A 13923-nucleotide genomic window follows, 5' to 3' on the forward strand; every position below is an offset into this window, starting at 1 on the left:
AGCTTGCCCCGCTTAACAAATCCGTGTGTGAGTGCGTCAAGCAATACCCTGAAAATGTATTCAGCAGGCGCGCGTGGTTATTCTTGCGCCCAGGCTGTGGACTTACTGGTGTGTTGAAATTACGATGCGGATGTGATCCAAAACGCTGTCCCACTGCGCCTGAGTGGTCCAGAGATCAACGTCATCTCTCCCGCAAAGCAATTGGTATCCGAGTCCAGGTAAATGAGACTGGAAGACCTCATGTTGCTGCTCGCATAGTGTAACCGTGGGTGCTAGAAACCAGACGATCTAAAAAGTGTCCCGAATTCGGTGAGATGAAGTTTAGTGTGGGGACTTAGCGGCAGGTATCCGTACCTTGTCGGGCTCGCACGTCTCCAACTCCGCTCGTGTCCGTTCGATGGCTCTGCAGACTTGTCAGTAAGATCCTCGTATGGCGAAACTCTTCTACCTACATGTGCGTCTTTCCTGAGCCCGTGTCCATGACCACAATGACGTTGCCGTTCATGCTCTCTTCCACCATCTCAGCCTGATAGCCTCGCAGTTGGAACGCCTCACTGGGCACAGCAGGACGGGCTTCAGCATCGTTATCATCTTGCATTGGCGAATCCATTTGTAAATCGAGATAATGCGACACAAGTAAAAAAGCGTTGAAAGTCACCAACTTGGTGTTGGGTCTCAGTGCTCAAAGGCGACAGGGTGCTAGCTTGGCCGTGTTCTGACCGCGGACAATCGAAATGCAGAACCCCTCGCGTACTTCTATCTGCTCTCGTTGTTGCACAAACAACCCAATTGGGTTTGTCGCATCACTTCTACGAACCAATGGGATCAAGCGTTAGGCATTTCAAGACATCATTTTCGTAAATGCTACATAAGTCGCTTCATGCCCTTAGCACCAACTCCATCTGTACCAACTCGGAGCAGGATGGTGCTGTGTCATAACCTTCTACCTCTACAAGTTGGTGAGGTAGTCCTCAACCTCGGACGGGCTCAGCTTCCTGAACCGCGGTCCGACGGCACCTTCGACACCCTCAGTGCCAAGGAGCCTCTCCTCTGGTGGTCCGACAATGCCAATCTCAACAGTCTCGCCATTCATCTCTCCTTCTATGGTCTCCTTGAGAGTAAGCAGGGCAATGTGGATAGCGTCCTCGAGCTCGAGACCGTCGGTGTACCGCTTCTCCAAGAAGGTCTTGGCGCTTGTTGCGCTCTTTCCTATGGCCGTTGCCTTCCAAGGGAAATAACTGCCGCTGGGGTCGACCTGGTAGAGACTGGGTCCGCCCTTGAGGATTCCACCAGTCTTTCCGCTGACCTTCTTCTTCTCTTCGCTTGTCTGCTCTTCGCTCTTGCCTTCGGCCTCAGGCTCGATACCATCGTCCCATCCAGCAATCAGCAGACTGACACCGTACGGCCTGACACCACCAGACTGTGTAGCCTCCTGCATCACTCGCGCCACATCCTGTACTAATATCCTTGTAGGTGGGTATTCGTTGTAGACGCGCTTGTAGCCAGTATGTGAGACCTTGCGAGCCTTGTCGACGAGAACGCGGTAGTCAGGACCCATGCCCGAGTAGACCATACCGATGTTGGGTGTTATGAGACTGATCTTTGATGACGATTGCGAGTCGATGAGCGGCGATGACGATTTCTTCTCGGTAGCGAGGACAATGCCGTTGGTGGCTGCGAGCTCTAGTCAGCGCTGTTGGGGGGCTAAAGAACGATATAACGCACCCTTGATTCCTAGTGAGGTAACACCTTGGTTGACGGCGTTCAAGGCATACTCTGTTCAGGTATTAGATGCGGTCTGCTACAAGAAGGCGGGAGTCGTCATATCCCTGGGCCGCGTACCGATTTGTACCAGCTTTCCGCTACATGAATGTTAGCAAACATGTCGTGCGTAATCGATAGCGCAGTGTTTACCTGGGGGAGAAAGTGGTGAGGGAGAAGGAGTATCGGTCCGCCATGACAGTTGCTTGACAGAATCTAGAGGCGGTATATAGGAAGGGGCGTAGTCGGCGGCGGAGAGACGTTCAGTGGGGTTGGTAGACGACGCGGGTACTGGAGGCGATCTGCTAGAGCTCCAGGCTACCCAGAGCTTCGTCGCCGGAAGCGCCAAGACCGGCGCTCGGCGTAACCGCAGCTCCGGTTTGTCTGAGGAAGCTGCAACCCCGAATTCTTTGAGCTTCCAGAACTGCTCCTCTAAATCACCACCACGTTTACAACATCCTGCCACCGTGTCCCTAGTGTCATACCGCCCAAGGAGGCGGTGCCGGAACATGATCCGCACTACCGAGACACTTAAGTTGGCGAATGTCTTCCCCGCGGCTTCCTGATTGATCACTTCGTCATCTCATGCCTACCCACATGCTATATCACTGGTAAGAGCTGCATTAACCTCCGCCTTGTACCTTTACAGTTTCACACGCCGCCATGTCTTCTTCATCCGGATATCAGGCCATGCCAGGCTGGTACTGGCCTGATGACGCGCCCAAGACAGAACCCGCCCACGCGACATCCTCCTCCACAGGTTCCACATCGCAACCGCCACCTTCAGCCACGTCCAATACTAGCGACAACTCTTCATCGCAGTCGCACAGCTCAAGACGTACCCACTGGCCGCCCAGACAATGCAGAATCTGCCTCGAGACAGTTCAGCCGACATTCAATGTTCCCTCACAAAGCCTTCCTGGTTTCCTACAGTCGTCCAACGTTGTGTACGAAGATGAAAGTGGCCGTTTGATCCGCCCATGCATGTGTAAGGGATCATCCAAGTATGTTCATGAGGCTTGTTTGCAAGCTTGGAGGCATGCAGACCCTGGCTATGGGCGTAGGAACTATTGGCAGTGTCCCACTTGTGGCTTCAAGTACCGACTTGCGCGTTTAGGAGTTGGGCGTTTCATAGGCAGCGCTGGTATGTATTCCATTTGACTTTAACAGAGCAGTGCTAACATGGACTATAGCTGCTCAGGTTGGTTTGACTGCCATTATATTGATATCCATCGTGTTCATCCTCGGCTTCGTTGCAGATCCTATCATCAACCTGTATCTGGACCCATGGAGCCTTTTCTCCCCCTTTTCCTCGTCGGAATCTGACTACGCTTATTACTACGAGGATGAGTCGGCCACTTGGTACGAGCACTTTGCGAAAGGCTTCGCTAGCATGGGTGTGCTTGGTTTCTTGAAAGTCCTCATCGCCAGCCCACTATCTTACTTCAGGATTGGAGGCGGTCGAGGTCGAACGACCGGTCGAGACAGATATGAGCAGGTCAGCTGGGTCATCATCCTCATCGGCGTTGGCACATTCCTAGCGGTAGGTGCAAAGCTACATGACTCTACCAACAAAAGCTGACAATGAGTAGGCTGTTTATAAAGGAGTCCGTGTATGGAGTCGCCGAACGCTTGAGAAAGCTGGCGAGCGTGTCATGGATGTCCAAGGTGACAATGATGACGATGACGAATAGCCATGACTGAAATGCATGCAGTCGCTTTTCGGTTTTCCTCCACTCAATGCTTGGTTCTACACTTTCCAAATTCCGCACTTTCTTAAATTGCCACAAGTTATTCCTCAATACTGTGTCGATTAGTCTACGTGCGAAGATCGAACCAGCCCACGACCTCCATATCGACATTGCGCGTTTTGTGCTCGTCGGCTTTGTGGAACGTGGAGCTACCTGCCATTGGCACTCATTTCGTCTACCTTGCCTGCTCCTGGAGCATCCTCTCTGTGGCTTGAACGAAAACAGGCCTTTGGCACAGCTTATGAAAACTTGTAATGAATTAATTCTTGGGAATCACAAATGAAATCGCGCGCCTCCGTCATCACTTGCTAGTGACGCTGCCATCTATGAATCCCAAATAACGCCATGGGGTATGTACCTCAGCTAAGATATGCTGCGAAGCCTGCCCGTCTATAATGGCATTGCTCTGCGATACCATACGCCCAAACCAAACCGAACCAAACTGTACCAATCCGATCCAACCGTGAACAAACGAGAAAAAGTACAATACAATATATAGGCCCAGGGTATCAATGTAGAATATTAAAAGCCACCTCTTCTCTCTCTCTTTTTCTTTCACCTAGTGATCGCCCAAACCGGGCTTACCACCCTTCATAAAGACACGCTTGGTCGCACCAACCTTGCCTAAATCACCAAATTCTGTCTTCTTTCCCCCTACAGCGCTGCCAGGGCGACTGTCACTCCTACTGTCGGTGCGCTCGAAATTTGGATGGCTTGAGGTAATGACGTTGTTACTCACGGTGCGAGCCTGCTTCATCATGCCCTCAATCCACTCCAGCTTCTCGCCGCTGAGATCCAATTTCTTGGCTGATGGGCCCGCCATTCCAACTTCCCTACCCTGCCAGGAACTGCGAGACGAAGTTGTCGAGGGTATCGTCGGGTCCTCAGTAGTGGCACCTGGGGTTCCAGGAATAAAGCTGGGCATAGGCGGTGGCGCTTCGTCGCTTGTAAAGGCTAGACCAGATGACTTGACGGGTGTGGTGGATGGGCTGGCCAGGGGAAAGCCAACGCTGATGCGTCTTTCCATCTTACTCGCCCTGCTGTCAGGTCTTGTTGGCGAACTATCGGGGTTCTTCACCTCCAGACCCAGTACCTCAAATTTGCCTTCGCTTGCTGTCCTGCGGCCGTGGTGCTCGGCGTACTGGCGCAGGTACTCGCCTAGGTCAGACCAACCACCGCCGACACGCACCATGACACGCTCGCCATTCTCGCCAACGCGGCGAATGAACAGCTTGATCGGCTGTTCTTTGCCAGGTTGTGTGAGATGATACAGTTTGATGTCGTTGTCGCCTCTCGCAGCTGCAGCCGACCTCCGTCCTGAAGCAGCGTTGTTCAACTCGAATTCAGTCTTTGCAGGGGACAGTGTGAGCTCAGGCGACTTGAGGCCGCTGACTGAGCGAGCTGCGCGTAGATATCCACGACTACTTTTCGCGAGAAGGCCACGCGCCGACTTGACTTCGGGCGCATCGGGTCCTGGGCCTGACCTGAGCCTAATGTGGGCGGGGATCGTCGTGAGGATGTCGGAGATCTTTCGCTCAAGTTCTTCAGCGCTGTTGTTAGCTTTCTGAGCAAAGTGCGTCGGTGGCCATGGAGCGCTTGATGTGTCATCAGCAGTGGTAGTGGTCTTGACTGGCCGACGCTTCGCCATGGCTGCATTCAGTTCAGGACGTGGCGCTCTCATAGAACGGTTAGTGGCGTTTCGGACTGAAGGAGACTCCTCGATGGTACTAGGTGGGCTTGAATCAGGCGACATATCTGTGGACAGCGAACTAAGACTGCCTCTCCATGATCGCGGCGTTTGAGGAGGCTCCATAACGGGGCTGTCCTGTCCATCGTTCTTTGTAATCGTGGGATTGCCGAAAAGCGCCAGAGGTCTGGGCCTGCCTTGTAAAGATGCTTGGGATGAATGGCCGTCAGTCTCTGTATGGATGGCGACTTCTTCGGGGCCTTCATCAAGATCGTACTGCACAACAGTGTCGCCTTCTTCGAACTCCGAGTCTTCGTCATCAGATGCCGGTCCTGGTTCGAAGCTCATCTTCTCTAGATGTGTGGTCGCAGTAGGGGACTTCGATGGTGACGCGAAACCTTGTGCCAGCTCGTGTTCGGTAACATCGGTCTCACCCGAGACTTGTCGTGCGTTGCTGGAGCCGATGGAGGTATGAAGTGTTGAGTTGCTGCTGCTCGATGCGTTCATGGCATAGTCTCCAGAGAAGATCCCACGCTGAGGCGCACTGAAGTAGTCATCCTGCATGGCGTTGTGGCGGCTGCTCTGCGAAGCAAGCTTCGGTGGCGGCGATTGGAGTGTAGATGCAACAGAGTCGATTCGAGCATTGAGAGCATCCAATCTGGACGTAGTAGCGGATTGCACAGCCGCAGTGGGTGCGACAATGGACACATCGTTACCAGCATTGACTGATGAGGATGCTGTTGTCAATACCCGCTCGCCGCTTATATGCGCAGTCGTACCCGCATCGACCTCTGGTTGTAGCCCAGGTTCAGGGGCGCCCTTCTCGGTAGTGTTAAAACCTTCCGCCCGTCTCCGAACCTCGAGATCGATTATCCTCCTTCTTGATTCGTGTTTCCATTGCCCATAGTCATGCTCTGTAGATTCAAATATGTCTATCCAGTGCTCGGGTAGGCTGTCCTCTTGTCCTTCGAGTGTATCGAGCATCTTGTCTAGTTGCCTCCCCAAGTCGCTGACCTTCTGATGAAGCACAAGCGATATGGTATCTACTGCCTTTTTCCACTGCTCAAATGCAGCGTCGGACGTGTCTGCTGGCGCCTCGATGGCATCCCAGCCTAGCCGCATAGCTTCTTGCGCCGTATCGAGTTCGCTGGTGTAACGCGGGGCTTCGCGGAGGATGGAGACGCGGGCGGTCCACGTGCTTAGGCGGGCTTTGAGCTGGGCGTGGTGCGGTAGGGCGGATAGGAGGGTCTGGGTGATGAGAAAGGAGAAGTCGTCCATGACCTTGTAGTGCTGGCGATTGGCCTCGTAGCCCGCAGAGGACGGCCTCGACCTGCCTGCCGGGTGCATATCCAGCACATGCTCCTTCAGCTCTTCGACATCGAGCTTCAGCATCTCGTCGGCGATGTCGTCGAGGCGCACCTCGTGTTGCTCCACCTCGACCGACAGCATCGAACCCCAGTATTCTAATGGCGGCATGACATTGCCCATGTCGGAATCGGCGACGTGCTCCCTGATGCGCAGCTCGATGCTTTTCCTCCTCTGCTCGCGGATCTGGGCGCTGGGCTGCTCGAAGCTGCCCGACCACCCCCATTGCTCGATCTCGGCGCACCATATCTTCAGCCGCTGCGCAGCCTTTGCGACGCGCGACCCCAAGTCCCTCTCGGCGGCGGTGAGAGTCTCGATGCAGGAAAACATTTTGTATTCGTCGCGTGTTGTGTCGAACGGCATCGGCTTTTGTGTGAAGGCGCGGAGGGTCGTCTCGGGCGACAGGTCGCGGAGGCGGGTCTCTTCCGAGCTGCCATACGTTCTGCCTCGTCTGCCGGCGGGTGACATGGCTGGTGATGGGACGCGACGGGGTGTGAGGGGCGGGATCATTCGCATAGGCGACCGAAAGACGTCCATGTTGGCGGTTGGCAAAAGTTGAAAGAGCGACTGGTGACAAGGAAGGTACAAAGGAGACGAGTCTCAGACAGAGAAGGTGCGGCTGGCTTTGTCGCTATCAATGCAACGGTCAGTAAATCGTGTCCTTTGTCTCCTTCCTGTTGCCGCCGTGTTTGCGCTGCCGGCAGCCCAATGTTTATTGACTGACGCAGTCTTCGCCGAACATCTTGCGCCGTGCACTCTTGCATTGGTTCACCCGCCTTTCGATATGACTAAGCCCAAAAGCGTGCTAGCCGTAGATCACTTTCGGACTCGACTCCTGCACTCTCACGAACATTGCGCGTTATCGCATTGAGATGGTACCTTGATGGGCCGCAGAAAATACTTAAGTGAGATGCTCCGCTCATCGTTCCTGAGCTCTAGTTCTGTCTCTTCTACGCTGCCAAGTGCATCGCGGAATAAGGACGCGCCCATCACGCGTCTCCGCACTCCCCCGCATTCAACTTCAACCGGCCATCCTCTGCTCTGTGCCGTCTACGCAGAACCATATTATACTTTCCACCACCGTTACTTTTCTTCGGACGGCTTTCGGGTCAGCCTCTGGCGACGTGCACGGAACGGCGGCGTCGGTATGCGCGCTTTTCCGATCTGCTATCTGACTGTCAGATTTTGACCGCAGAAGATACGTGCATCGAAGCGGCATCTCTTCCTCATTTCAGAAGCTACCCCACCACCTATATCGTCATTGCTCTCTGCCAAGCACCTTAATGCTCCGCCCCGCGTTCATATCTCTTCGACCTTCCGGAGTGCGTTAGCCACTTGCCTGTATACCTCGCGGTTACGCAGTGCCTGCGTCCAGCTACAGCTACCCGCATGTCGGGATACGATGGCACGAGAGAGCAGGGAACTCGCCAGGTTCACCTGCTCTCAGTAGAAGCAGCTATCCTCGGAATGGAAGCCTTGACGTTATCGTACCGAACGCCGACGGAACTGCCTGCAAGTACTTAAAGTACCATGCAACCTATCGTTGTTCGGTACCCTTCTGCCTCTGTGAAGTGTGCATCTGTCAGTCAATATGAGAACAGCACTTCTAGCGCTCGCTGCCATTGGCGCTCAAGCCTGTCAGCGTGAACGTGCATTCTTCCATCACCCGCATAAGCATGTCAAGAGGCAATCCGTCTTCCCTCCAGCCTTGACGCCCAATGAAGAGATCTTGCTGAACTCGTTTGATTCCGTCTCGATATCGGAATGGTCATACTACTACAGTACGGCTCTCGGGCTCGATACAAAGTGTATGCTAACAAAATGCAGCCCATGGCCAGCATTTGGCCGGTCAGAACGAGTCAATGGGTATTTGGAGCCTTTCCCGGACCGATCCGATATGTAACTGACCCTTGACACAGCACAGTGGACGGCTGACAAATGGTCTGAATATGGCTTCACGTCAAGGCTCGACGAATACTGTACGAAACTGTTGACAGTTGTTGCGGCAGGCACTAACGAGACGCAGATGTCTTCCTCAACTATCCTGTATCAAACTCGCTACAACTTACCTATTCCAACGGTAGTACTTACACACCGACCCTCATGGAAGATGTACTGGAAGAGGACGAGACCACGAGCTATCCCAACAGTGTCCCCGTCTTCCATGGCTACAGCTTCACAGGCAACGCATCTGCAGAATACGTTTACGTCGGAAGAGGCCAGCAGGTCGACTTTGACCGCCTCGAAGCTCTTGGTGTCGAACTTGAGGGCAAGATCGCTCTAGCAAAGTACGGTGGACCATTCCGTGGGCTGAAAGTCAAGAATGCACAGGATCACGGTATGATCGGTGCTGTGATCTTCACCGATCCTGGTGATGACGGCAACATGACTGAAGGTGAGCTTATTTGACCTCTTCCCAGAACTACCCATTAACAATTTTCAGCGAAGGGAGTGGCTCCATACCCCTACGGTGGCGCGAGGAACCCTTCAACCGTTCAACGCGGATCTGTCCAGTTCTTGTCTACTTATCCCGGCGACCCAACTACTCCAGGTTACGTCTCCAAGCCAGACTCCCCACGCGCAGATCGCACCGACATCACCCCGCAAATTCCGTCATTGCCTATTTCCTGGATTGAGGCCCAGCCGCTTCTCCAAGCCCTCAACGGCTTTGGAACCAACGGCACTGAGGTCAACAGGACGCGTTGGGTTGGTGCTATACCCGGCGTAGACTACTTCACTGGCGAGGGATCCGGCGCATCACTTTCAATGAGCAATGTAATGAACGACACCTATGGCACCATCTGGAACGCAGTTGGTATCATCAACGGTACGAACCAAGACGAGGTCGTCATTGTGGGCAACCATCGTGACGCTTGGATTGTTGGCGGTGCTGCCGACCCCAACTCCGGATCCGCTGTACTCATCGAACTTGCCAAGGCATTCGGTGCTCTTGCCGAGACAGGTTGGAAGCCAATGCGAACAATCGTTCTCTGCAGCTGGGATGCCGAAGAGTATGGTCTTGTTGGAAGGTAAGACTGGAATTTTACATCAACGAGTCAAGGTACTGATAAATCATAGTACTGAGTGGATGGAGGAGTACATTCCTTGGCTGAAGAACGCCGCCGTGTCCTACCTCAACATCGACGTCGCTGTCAGTGGACCAATCCCAGACGTTTCCGCAACCCCAGACCTACACGCCATCGCCACCAGCCTGATGAAGAAGGTCGTGTACCCCTACCGCAACGACACTAGTCTCACCATGTACGATGTCTGGTCGCACGAAAGTGGTGAAGTCGGTGTACTCGGCAGTGGTAGTGACTACACCGCTTTCCTCCACCGTGGTATCGCATCCATCGATATGGGTGCTGGCGGAGGTCAGTGACATTTCTGTACGAACTGTATGTGAGACAGATACTGACTTCATATACCCATCTCTAGGTCCAAACGATCCCGTTTACCCTTATCACAGCAACTACGACTCCTACCACTGGATGGCCACGTTTGGAGACCCTGGCTTCGTCACCCACAAGGCGATGGGCCAGTTCCTCACTCTCCTCTTGTACCACATGGTATCCGATCCCGTCCTGCCCCTCGAGCCAGCAGACTACGTCTCAGAGCTGAACACTTACCTTGAAGCTCTCGAGACGGATATCAGCAGCAGCAACTTCACCGTTGACCTTACAAACCTCACTGCCGCTATCACTCAATTCGAAACCTCCGCCCAGGAGTTTGTCGATCTGAGAGATCAAGCTGTTGCTGCGAATGACACGGAGCTCATCACTGTGCAGAACCACAAGGCGAGGGACTTCTCCCGGGGCTTCACTTCGCAGGGTGGACTGCCCACCAGAGAGTTCTATCAGCATACTATCTTCGCTCCTGGGCGCGACACAGGATACGCGCCTGTAACGTTCCCGGGTATCACGGAAAGCATCACGTTTGATCAGGATGCGGAGTTGGCGCAGGAGTGGGTGCAGAAGACTAGTGATGCGATTTTGGTGGCTGCTAGTATCCTGAAGACCTAGAGAGTGGATCTGAATGCAATACTGCGATGACGAGTTCGGTGGTAGTGGAGGGTGGAGGAGATACCCTAGTAAAGGCCTTGACAAGGAAGAGATAAGTCGTCAGTAGTAGAAAGAATAATGATAATGTATGCTGCAGACTCCAGACCTCACCTCTCCCTCTACTTCACAACAGCAAGCAAGAACCCATCATAGGACTTCTCCCCCACCGTCTGCAACACCACCCCATCCAGCCTCTCATCCTTCCCCACATTCTCCACCACCCTCTTCGCCCCCGCAATCCTCGGATCATCCGTCTCTTCCGCTAACTGCCCCTTCCGCACCACATTATCCACGATAACGCACGCACCCGCCTCACACATACCGAGCGCTGTATCCACATAGTTCCAATTATTCTCCTTATCCGCGTCGATGAAGACGAAGTCGAATTTCGGCCTCTTGCCGTCTCTAACCTGCTGTGCCAGAGCAGGAAGGACGTCCATACCAGGCCCTTCCATGACGTCCACATTGTCTTCCAAGCCCGCGGTCTGGATATTCGACCGTGCGACATTGGCGTGGTGCGTATCGACTTCGACGCTTATTACTTTTACGTTGGGACTGGATGTTGCGAGCCAGATGGTGCTGTAACCGCCCAATGTGCCTACTTCGAGGATGTTTTTGGAACGTGCGAGGCGTGCGGTGAGTTGGAGGTATTTGCCTTGGGAGGGCGAGACGGCGATGTCTGGAAGACCGGCTTTCTGGGAGGCGTCGAGGGCGTGTTGGAGGGCGGATTGGGAGGGGGATATGCGCGTGGAGGGGTGGAGGTGGCCGAACGAGTAGGTGTCAACCGCTGTCCATCGGGGGTCTTTCTCGTGGGACTGGCCTGGCTGCGGCATAGTGAGGATGCTGTTAGAGCTTCAGGTATGGAAGTTAGTTGATGGTTAGTTACGCGCTCTGGAGGCGCGGATTGACGCGTCTTTATAGAGAGATCATGTCGGTTCAGTCGGGCATGCCAGGTGTCACTCGTATCTCATGATGCATCTGCCTAAAGAGCATTGAGCAGTCATTGGATGGCATCGAGGCCGGGTGGTGGAAGAGCATTCAGCCAGCTCGCGGAAGCTTGCCATGGGGCGATCTGATAAGCACAACCCCGAGCTTCGATCTCCGATATCGCCGAGCATACGCAAGCAGTCCACGAGGCAAGCACGCGAACCAAGCAACATCAACAGAGGGAAAGTAACGATTGTATCATTCAATACGCCTTCGCCATCTCACCTACATACTCATTGATCGCCTTCCGAATATCCACCTTCTTCACAGCCTGCAGGTCCTTCAACCTCGCGTGTGAAGCTTGGTGCGCGAGCCGTCGCGCTTCCGGGGGCAGGGGCGGAAGTCCTTTGTTCACGTCCAGCGATGTGACACGCGTTACGTGCTTCAATGGGCTAGGCCTGTACGGCCGGTGGAAACCATATGGCATGATGTTGGTGGAGTGAGTGCTGCAAGGCCTGGGTCTGCTGAAGCTAGAGTTGTGACTCACTCTTTGGGACTTCGTGTCGCTAGGCACGCTTTGGCTTGCGCGATGGCTGTTGAGATTTCGCATGGCGTTGAGGATGTGAGCTGAGGTGGACAGATCTGGTTGGGCGTTTGACGCGTCGGCTTGTTCCCTGAACGCAGGATGGCAGTCGTTGGCTGGTATCTGGCTCGCGCCAGAAGCTCGCAACTTGGCATTGGAGAGTTTGGCTTGCAACTTCTGGTCAAACTTCCCAACCAGAGTGGTGTTCATTGTGGAGTGGGATGTTGTTCTGCTGATTCGCTTCCAGAGGCCTACAGAGGATTCCTTAGGACCTGGTGAGTTTGGTCGTGTGTTTTCTTGGAGGCTGTCGTATTTTCTCTTTGGCCTCAGCCAGGATAACATGGTAGGTCTCATCCTGGTCACCTGCATGCCGATTTCCGCTTTCGAAAAGTCGACTGAGTCAGCTGATGAATCGGATGAGAAACATGATCTGGATATCTCATGGTCTTCGCTGGAACGTCGCTCATCAGACTGATCTAGATCTTCGACATCATCCTGTCTGAGTGCCTGCTCCCTCGTTCCATCGATCCTCATAGTCTCTAGAGGATTTGGGGGTTGAGGTGGACCGTGGTGGCAGACGTCTATGCCATTGGACTTCAGAACTTCCGCTCTGCAGCTTGGCTCACTGGACTGAACTCTGTCGTTCCCAACGCCACTCACTGTTGACGCATGCCCTTCTTTCCCAAGAGTTGACACGTCCCATTCAACAATTCCCGATCGACGTACAGAAATCCGCCATGTACTGTTGCGCGCGTCCGATTCCCCGACAGCTGTAACCTCTTCTTCCACGAGATCATTTTCCGGGAGATTTCCATCATCGGGCACATATCTCGATACAAGTTCTGCAATGTCGTCGAAGCTCAGGTTCTTATTGCGGAGCAGGTAGGAGAACCTGAGCCAGTCCAAGTCGCTTGTCGGGCCGAGGGTGACCACCATTGGTGTGCGTGGGGCATCAAGCTGAAGTTCTTCAAGGTATTCATGTTGCTTTCCTATTTCCGTGCCGGTGCACTTGTCGCTCTTAAACTTCGGCGTGGTGTTCTGGTGGACGTCAGAAGCGCTATCCTTCCGTCGACGACCTCCGCCACAGGATTCGCAATTCGCCCAGCAGCCAATATCTTCACCATCGCCGCCTCCCCGAAGCGGCCACATGTCGCCGAAAGTATGGACAAACGGCGAAGGCGAAGATGCCGGCGAGTCGACCTTGCGACGACCATCAAGAAACCTCACCACTCTGATAGAGTCATCGTCGTTACCGACGATCTCATTCATCAATGGCCATTGTTCCTCCTCTTCCCCTCCACAACAACTGATGCGTTCCAATTCTTTCAATGCAGCTTCGAACCCCGATCTAGCCTCACTGAGCAATCCTCGATCGGGACGCATCGTCTCTCCTTGGTAGACCGCTACGGATCCCACTCTTTCTCCTTTACCGCTCTCTTGCATCTTGCAATGCTCTTCACGTAGCCTGATTGCGCACGGTCGGCACCGTACCAGCGTGTATATGGGCCAGTCTTTACTCTTTCCCTCGACTTGGTCTGGATCTATGACTGTATGTAAGACTCCCTTCTGGTCAGCTGGCTTTGAGACTTGAACGAACTCGTCAGGATGAACGCAGATATAGGCACGGCGGAAAGCGTATGGGTATGCTAGGGGTGCAGCTATGTGAGTCGTTACAAGCTCAGTCTGCACTGCTACTACTAGTGGGTTCTTATCAGCCATGACTCCTGGTAGATAGTGGGGGTTTTGCCGCGGTACTACTCGGGAAATAACAAGAGTGAGGAATGACAC

At 53.9% G+C, this 13923-nt stretch overlaps 7 protein-coding genes across 7 annotated transcripts; 2 read left to right on the plus strand and 5 right to left on the minus strand.

Annotated features, from left to right (window-relative positions):
* Positions 1-321: 321 nt before the first annotated feature.
* Positions 322-610, minus strand: DCL2 (Dicer-like protein 2; the record flags this gene model as incomplete). The annotated part of the gene is made up of 2 exons (XM_049351545.1): positions 322-403; positions 453-610. The coding sequence occupies 2 exons, from the start codon at positions 608-610 to the stop codon at positions 322-324; spliced, it is 240 nt and encodes a 79-aa protein (XP_049214183.1).
* Positions 611-949: 339 nt separating this feature from the next.
* PCA2 (putative proteasome subunit alpha type-2) lies at positions 950-1958 on the minus strand (the record flags this gene model as incomplete). Its single annotated transcript, XM_049351546.1, has 4 exons — positions 950-1674; positions 1726-1776; positions 1843-1862; positions 1915-1958. 4 exons carry the CDS (start codon positions 1956-1958, stop codon positions 950-952), a joined length of 840 nt encoding a protein of 279 aa, XP_049214184.1.
* Positions 1959-2424: 466 nt separating this feature from the next.
* On the plus strand, positions 2425-3455 carry J4E79_002649 (uncharacterized protein; the record flags this gene model as incomplete). The annotated part of the gene is made up of 4 exons (XM_049351547.1): positions 2425-2521; positions 2879-2905; positions 2955-3304; positions 3354-3455. The coding sequence occupies 4 exons, from the start codon at positions 2425-2427 to the stop codon at positions 3453-3455; spliced, it is 576 nt and encodes a 191-aa protein (XP_049214185.1).
* Positions 3456-4071: 616 nt separating this feature from the next.
* Positions 4072-7101, minus strand: J4E79_002650 (uncharacterized protein; the record flags this gene model as incomplete). The annotated part of the gene is made up of 1 exon (XM_049351548.1): positions 4072-7101. One exon carries the CDS (start codon positions 7099-7101, stop codon positions 4072-4074), a length of 3030 nt encoding a protein of 1009 aa, XP_049214186.1.
* A 1054-nt stretch (positions 7102-8155) lies between these two features.
* On the plus strand, positions 8156-10586 carry J4E79_002651 (uncharacterized protein; the record flags this gene model as incomplete). The annotated part of the gene is made up of 7 exons (XM_049351549.1): positions 8156-8345; positions 8392-8430; positions 8484-8543; positions 8591-8959; positions 9008-9593; positions 9643-9938; positions 10003-10586. 7 exons carry the CDS (start codon positions 8156-8158, stop codon positions 10584-10586), a joined length of 2124 nt encoding a protein of 707 aa, XP_049214187.1.
* A 158-nt stretch (positions 10587-10744) lies between these two features.
* Positions 10745-11458, minus strand: J4E79_002652 (uncharacterized protein; the record flags this gene model as incomplete). The annotated part of the gene is made up of 1 exon (XM_049351550.1): positions 10745-11458. The coding sequence occupies one exon, from the start codon at positions 11456-11458 to the stop codon at positions 10745-10747; it is 714 nt and encodes a 237-aa protein (XP_049214188.1).
* A 356-nt stretch (positions 11459-11814) lies between these two features.
* J4E79_002653 (uncharacterized protein) lies at positions 11815-13284 on the minus strand (the record flags this gene model as incomplete). The annotated part of the gene is made up of 3 exons (XM_049351551.1): positions 11815-11994; positions 12100-12674; positions 12879-13284. 3 exons carry the CDS (start codon positions 13282-13284, stop codon positions 11815-11817), a joined length of 1161 nt encoding a protein of 386 aa, XP_049214189.1.
* Positions 13285-13923: the final 639 nt, after the last annotated feature.

The sequence above is a fragment of the Alternaria viburni genome (genome assembly GCF_023758015.1).
Source record: "Alternaria viburni strain BMP 2772 chromosome Unknown scaffold_4, whole genome shotgun sequence".
Classification (NCBI taxonomy): Eukaryota; Fungi; Ascomycota; class Dothideomycetes; order Pleosporales; family Pleosporaceae; genus Alternaria; species Alternaria viburni.